Source organism: Macadamia integrifolia, chromosome 11 (genome assembly GCF_013358625.1).
Source record: "Macadamia integrifolia cultivar HAES 741 chromosome 11, SCU_Mint_v3, whole genome shotgun sequence".
In the NCBI taxonomy this organism is placed as follows: Eukaryota; Viridiplantae; Streptophyta; class Magnoliopsida; order Proteales; family Proteaceae; genus Macadamia; species Macadamia integrifolia.
In genome coordinates this window covers 15,398,458-15,406,191 of record NC_056567.1, presented here as the reverse complement: position 1 = coordinate 15,406,191, position 7,734 = coordinate 15,398,458, and the positions used below count along the sequence as shown (strand labels likewise).

Genomic DNA, 7,734 nt, shown 5'->3' with positions numbered 1-7,734 from the left:
TCCTACACTCACCCATCTACCCACTCACATATACATACGATAGGATTCTATCCGACAACCTTTTCCCTTAGGTGTTGGCTTTTCAAGTCGAAGCTGCCACCATTAGGCTAAGCTAGTATCCATAGGGCCAATGAACAACATAAGCAATCATCACATTCAAGGGTTCAAAACCCTATTTTTCAGAAGGAACACAAAGAGTGGAGGAAAGAGAGAGATTGGTAGTAGACCCTACCCCACTATCCAAGCTCTCTATTTATAGATTGGGAACCATAACCTGCAAAGAGATCATATTTCCAGTGGTAAGATCGTATTAAGTTAACCAATTAGGGTTTCCTTATTTAAGTTAAACTCAATATATGTAAATACAAGTAATTATCTAAAAGTCTTACTTTGAAATAGTTAAGAACTTATTAACCAATGAGTACACCCTCAAATGGTAATAACCAAAACTCAATGAAATCCCTCCACTTAATAATATCATAAAACGAGCAAAGGAATATAAAATATGAACACCGTAAAAAAACCCTACTCTGTCAAAACAACTATGTTAGAGAATTTCGATCACTAATTGGACATGGAACTTTTAAAAAACCTTTCAAAATATAATTATTAACAAATAATAATATTTTAAAAACATTTTTTTAACTATTTACAAACCTGTTCAATCCAATCACAGTCATATAATTCTCTCAAAATATCACCCTACTTGGGAAGTGGATTCATTGTGAATATTTCTTCCACTGACAAATGCATGTAGTGAATCTAGTGCACCGAATTGAATCTAACCAAAACTAAGGGCCCATTTGATAACGGTTCGTTTCAGTTGTTTTCTGTTTCAAGAAACTCAGAAACGGGAAGAAAAGCGTTTGGTAAACCCGTTTTGTTTCACCTATTTCTAGGAATAGAAATTGATTTTTTTTTTTTGATTTATGGTTCAAAAACCACTTTTGACGAAATGGCCCAAACATGTTTCGTCGTTTCACGAACCATGTTTGGGCTCAAAAAACCCACCCACCCCCGATCAAAAGACGATGCCCCCTTTTTCGAACACCATTTCCTTCGACGAGAGACGCTCGGCGATTCCCCTCTCGTGAAGGCACAAGACGATCCAGAGATGCTCGGTGATAGAACATCGTCGTACGTTTGAGCTCCCGTGAACTAGTACAGCTGCAAGAGGTGGTTGTAGAGGCTCTCCCGTGACTAACTACCGTGCAAAAGGGTTGCAGAGACGTAGCTTTAAAATACAACTTCGGGAGACCTCCGATTGTTCAAGATCGTTGCTCCGTGCGCTTGGATTTGCGTGGTCTGCATTTCTGCCGTTGGTGCCCTAGGTATGTATCTTTGAATTTTTTGATGAATTGATTCCCTACCTTGATAATCGTCTATTGCTACGTAGTCGGCCTCTCTTCTGGGTTCCGACGTCCCTCCTTGACTTAGGGTTTTCCTAAATCTACCCTTCCAGTAGATCATGATTTGAATTCATCAGACTTTCTCACTCTAACACAGTTCGACACCCAATTATAGGTTGAGGATTCAAGATCGATTGGTCTCTTGTTCCGTCGATTGTTCTAAGTAATGTTTCTGTGCGATTGGAATTAGTGGAAATCCATCGCAACCATCGTTCGATGTTTGGTTGTATTTTCTTGGGTTAAGCATGATTGATGGGGAGAACAAAAAAAAGTGGGAAACATTTCCGGAAACAAATTTTATCAAACACCATTTCCTACAGGAAACGTTTCTGGAAACAAGATCTGTCAAACACCTTTAAATCCGTTTCTGTACCCAGAAACGAGAATTTCTATTTCTGCCGTTTCTTGAGAACGGCAGAACCGTTATCAAACGGGCCCTAAATGGTTCGGTTGTGGTTTTAACGAACAATCTCTGATAACAGTTCTAATTGGAATTATAATAAACCAATTAAACCGCATTTAAACCAAACCTTAAATCTTGGTTGGGCCAATCCAAAACAGTAAAACCATTACAACCCCAACTCATTTTCGACCTTTGAGAACAGAATCCTCTTGGTCTCTCCGGTTGTGCCTCTCCGCTTAAAATCAAGAACTAATTGCTGTCACAGGTAGATCTCTCTTCATATTTAGCTTTTAGGTTTCCAACATCTTTTCTTGCTTCTCTTTTCTCTGCTATTTAAAACCCTCTCCCTTGCTTCTCTCATCCGAAAAGACAAAACCAGAGTTTTCGTCTAAGCCCCTTTGCAGAAGAAGAAGATTGACTGGTCGAGAGCTCTATATCTGATCCAATAGGATCTGAGTTATCCAACAACGAAAATTTATCTTCTCTTTTATGTTTTTTGGATCATTTCATTTTCTGTTGGTGGATTTTTTTTTTTTAAATTTGGATGTGAGTTCGGAGGGGAAACAGATTAATTGACCGGTGTTTGGAAATTACTACACTTTTCTGGAACCTAGAGGAGAATTGAAAATTTTGATTCTTCAACTGCATCTCATCAGTTCAAAACCAGGAAACCGAATCCGAATCGGATTGGAATCCGCCTTGAGTCAAAGGAAATCGCCTGAAAAAACCCTAGTTTCCGCGCAGGATCGATTCAATCTGGATTTTGGCATTGTTCATTTTGAACCGAATAAAAACCAAACCGTTTTGTCAGAGTTAAACCGGGTTATACACCAAGAAATCCGGAGAACGACTTTGGACTTTGGACTTTGGAATCTAAGGCGGGAAAGGTTGGGGGAACTGGGGAAGGAAAAATTGCCTCTCACTGTGGCGGGAAATTGAAAATTTGGAGCCAATATTTGGAACTCATCATATGCGGGTTTTCCATTATATATGCGGGATCCTTCTTCTTCCGAGATCTCCCAATTCAAATACCACTTTAGAAAGGTTTCAAAGATCACTGTCGCGAAACCTCCGTTTCTGAGAATGGTTCAGCAGGACATGGAGAGCAACAACCACTGCCCAGAAGCAAAAGAACCTGCACTAAAGATCCAGAAAATCACTCAAAATGGCGTTTCGGAGTTCAAGGATGTTTCACTTCTGAAAGTGAAAAAGCTCTCAGAAAATGCCGTTTTGCCTAAGAGAGCTTCAACACTATCGGCAGGCTACGACCTCTCCAGGTAACAATGCTGCTAATATTCTGTGTTCTCTGTTTCATTTTGGCCTACTTTTCATTGGTTTTTTTTGTGCGTTTGTTCAGTGCGATGGAAACCAAAGTCCCGGTTAGAGGAAAAGCCCTTGTTCCCACGGATTTGAGCATTGCAATACCAGAAGGGACCTACGCAAGAATTGGTAACGCTTTTTTTTTTTTTGGCTTTAAAGTCTTTAGATCTGTGAAATATGTTTCTATGAATTTGTTTTGATTTACTGAAATCAATCTTTATCGTTGTGTAGCGCCACGATCGGGCTTGACGTGGAAGCATTCGATTGATGTGGGAGCTGGAGTCATTGATGCGGACTATAGAGGTCCTGTTGGGGTTATCTTGTTCAACCACTCTGATGTCGATTTTGAAGTAAAACCCGGTGATCGGATTGCCCAGTTGATCATTGAGAAGATAATGACGCCCGCAGTGTTGGAGGTTGAAGATCTGGACTCAACAGTGAGAGGCGATGGGGGATTTGGGTCTACTGGCGTTTGACATCCTTCCTCTACCGGTCTACCCTTTCCTTTGCTTTTTATAAATAGGGAAGATAGCAGATTTCTGAAGTAAAGATCTGCTGTTGAGTAGAATGGCAAAATCAAATGTGTTTCAGAGTATTTTTTTGCAAATGGGATTGATATCCAAATCTAGGAATTCTTACTTTTAATCCCCCACACATTTTTTTTTTCCCCTTCATTATAATCCGCCAAAAATCTCTCTATTTCGTTGTCTGATCATATGCGTCAGAGATCACTTCCATGCCACATTTACTGTTACAATGTTTGACGATTAGGTAATTTTGATTGGAATATACAAATCCCCTAATCCCTTGAACGAGGCACAACAAATAGGAGGTAGTTCGTGAATTATTTACAGTATATCATCAGGAATTTATAGCCGGCTTATGACGGTGCCACTGGGCTATAGCTTCGGCTTGGCGTGGTTCCTCCTTTTTTGCATTAGAAATACTTCATCACTGGACGTGCTTGACTGGTCGTTGATATATAAAGGGAAAAACTCTTTGAGGCAACGGGGAAATAAAAGATTTTTTTAAATTCTCAGGGAAATCAAGGGCCGTTTGATAACATTTTTGTTGTTTTTATTTCAAGAAAAGGTAGAAATATAAATTTCTGTTTCTAGAAATAGAAATAGAATTGAAGGTGTTTGATAGTCATGTTTATGGAAGTCGATAGTAATCAGTGAAAAGAATGGTCATGAGTTGTTTCTAGAAATAAGGAAATAAGTTCTTGAATCATAAATAGGTAGAAATTTTAATTTTTATTTCTGAAAACAAGTAAAACGAAATAGTTTTATCAAATGTTTTTTGTTTTGTTTTTGTTGTTCAGAAACGGTAGAAAAGTGTTTCTTGAAACGTTGTCAAACGGGCCCGAAGAAGAGTAGTAATTCAAAATCATGGAATTAATTATAACTTGCTACTCAAGATGTTGTTAAAAGAAGAGAGGATATAAAACTTGTTTTATTTGATACTTGTTTTTTTGTAGATGCTTGAATTCAATGAGTGAAGAAGAGTCTTTTGTTAATGTTTTTTTTTGGTAAATAGTCTGTTGTTAAACAGAATTGAGGTTGAGTTGCATGTTGAACAGAAATTGAGGTTGAGTTGAATGATTTCCTACGGTATGAAACGTCCCTTTGTTTCAAACAATTGGGTTTCTTGACATTTTACCTTTGATTAATAGAGTGTGAAAGTTAGGTTCATTGGTTTAGAAAATCAAAATCAAATGATGGTAATGAAAACTGCAAAAACAAAGGGCCCGTTTGATAACGTTTCTGTCGTTTCTGTTTCAAGAAACGGTAGAAACATAAATTTCCGTTTTTAGAAACAGAAACGAAATTGAAGGTGTTTGATAAGTCATGTTTTTAGAGGTTGATGGTAACTAGTGAAAGAATTACCACAAGTCGTTTCCAGAAATGGCGAAACAAGTTGAACTTGTTTTGCCTAGGTCGTTTCTTGAACCATAAATAAGTAAAAATTTATATTTTTATTTCTAAAAATAAGTGAAACGAAACAGTTTTATCAAACGTTTTTTGCTCTGTTTCTGTTGTTTTTGGAAACAGAAACAGCAGAAACGCGTTTCTTGAAACGTTATCAAACGGGCCCAAAGTGTCCCTTTATGTGGGAGAGAAAGGGATACATTCAATGGGTGTTCTCAAAAGTCATATATCTTTCATAATATATGTTTGTTGCCATTCAAACATGTTGTCCTTTAGTCACAACTATTGGTTATTTAGGTGTGTATTAAAGAATTCACCTATAAAACTCATATCAATAGGCAACTTGACCCCTTACATCCACTTTGGTCAGTCTAGTGCATTACAATTAATATTCCCAAGCTTCATGAAATTCATCTTGATTCGGAGTTTGTAATTTGTCGTTTTTTCATTGTGAAAGTATTACTTTTTCATCTAAATAGAATGACCAAATATTTTAATAGTATTAGACAAGCAATCTAGTGATTTTGTTTGAACCTTTTAAATCTAATTCATGAATTTAGCTCATATTGTTTGGATGTGCATCATATGCTATGACACAAGCCTTCTAAATCTCATTCCTTAAGATGAATGTCCATTTAGTGATCTGAGGTTGTGTATAAATTCTAATCAAATTATTTTTGACTACAAAGACTTGATAACTTTATCTTACTAGTCTCACTATATAAATGTGTATGTCTTCTATATTTTAATATCTGTCATTTGGATTCTTAGCCTTTTCGATTATTGATCCGGTCTTTTCTTAAAACCAAAAGTTATACTTTCATGCATGTGAATTTTAAATTATAAACTTGATTATCCGATTCTATCAATTGCCCCATCACCATGTGTTTGTGCATTTCACTTTTAAGCCAAGAAAGAATTTCAGACACTTAAATAAGTGAATCTAAATCTATCCGTTACATTTCATTTCCAAGTTGAGATTGTCTTTCTCCTTGACTCTATTTATCTCTTCAAGAAGAGATTCAACATACAAGTACATGCAATCTGACAATTACTCCCATATTTTTAGATTTTCTTATATTCTCACAAATATGTTAATATTATACTTGAGAGTGCCTTTTGTTGGAAACTAAAACCCCCACACAACTATAAGTATGTTCACTAAAGGAAAATCATAAATATGGAAACATCAGCCTTTTAAGCACAAAAATCCTTTAGAGGGTGAGAGTGAGTGACAGTGAAGATCCAACGGCTAGAGTGCATGCCGAATCTTCCCAACCATTGGATCTCACTGCCACTCATCCCTGCCTTTTAGAGGGCGTTTCATACGGACTGCAATCTTAATATGTAAAGATTACTGGCAGTTTACAAGTAGTCTTTGAAACGTTACCCATGCCACCCCTAGTTTCTCAAACATCAGGTACCGTGTCATGTAAGCTAAATCACCATCTCATTTCTTGCAATGACCTTGCCAAGCTGCAAAATAATCACAGGTAAACTCCCCACTAAAAACACGTCCCCAGAAAATAACAATAAGTAGCCAATTTCATTTCCTGGGAGTTTGTTAAGTATCTGATTTGAGAGGTCAGACATTTAAGCATCGTTTGACAATGTTCCCAGAAATGGAACAAAAAGCGTTTGACAAAACTATTTCGTTTCACCTGCTTTCAGAAATATAAATTGAAATTTTTACCTATTTATGGTTTGAAGAAATGCCCTAGACGAACTTGTTTCAGTGTTTCTGAAAACGACTACCATCGACGAAATCTAGTGCTTGCATTCAGGAGAACTCATCCCAAAATGACCTTAGTAAAGAGTCCTTGTACTCTGCGTCCGATGAGTGTTTGCAACTCCATAGGGTTCTTGCGATTCACCACTGCGAGGTGAGCAGGATAACTACAAGACTTTTCGTTGGGATTGGGGGAAAGGACAGCTCCAGTGACGATTGCCCAATATACAAAGAGGGTTCAATTCGCAGAGCACTTTCAGCTTTATCGTCATCGGATTTGAGGATGAAGTCCGATTCGCAAAGCAATTGACTCAAGCACCATTCCTACTAGAGGGGTCTCCGTCGACAACACTCGTATGAACTCTTCTTCTAAAATCGTCTTCCAGAGCTTGGAGACAAGCTCGAGCAATCTGAGCAACTTCAGTGGCGGTCCAAAGATTAAGCACAGAGGAATGGAAAGAGATTTTTCCATTATAGTCTAAAAAAATAAAAAAAAGTCATACAAGAAATGTTTCTAGAAACAAGGTGTATCAAACACCTAAAAATTAACATAAAAGTGAATTTATGTTTCTGGTTCCAGAAATAGTAGAAACGTTGTCAAACGGTGCCCCAGTCTTGGAACCATTTAGCACCTTCACGGTTTACAATATCAATCCCATACCCAGCCGAACAGTCGCATTAACTTGCTAAAATGCCACCAAAAGCAGCTTGGATGAAGTTGACAACTGATGGTTACAAGTAATTTTTTTTATCAGTACCCACTCTAGAAAGAGAGATGAGGGGTTGGGGGGGCGGGGGAAGGTAATGGCCAGGAGCTTGAGCTCGAGACCTGGCGAGCATGGACTTAATACACCACAGCTTCACCAACTGCATTAGGCAGCTGTCGTTAAATAGTAACATCTTAAACAACCAACAAGACACAATCCATTAAACAGAACTAAA

At 37.7% G+C, this 7,734-nt stretch overlaps 1 protein-coding gene across 1 annotated transcript; it reads left to right on the top strand.

Annotated features, from left to right (window-relative positions):
- The first annotated feature begins 2,027 nt into the window (after window positions 1-2,027).
- LOC122093223 (deoxyuridine 5'-triphosphate nucleotidohydrolase) lies at window positions 2,028-3,777 on the top strand. Its single transcript, XM_042663504.1, has 3 exons — window positions 2,028-3,089; window positions 3,170-3,261; window positions 3,364-3,777. Exons 1-3 carry the CDS (start codon window positions 2,803-2,805, stop codon window positions 3,606-3,608), a joined length of 624 nt encoding a protein of 207 aa, XP_042519438.1. The 5' UTR covers window positions 2,028-2,802; the 3' UTR covers window positions 3,609-3,777.
- The last annotated feature ends 3,957 nt before the right edge of the window (window positions 3,778-7,734 follow it).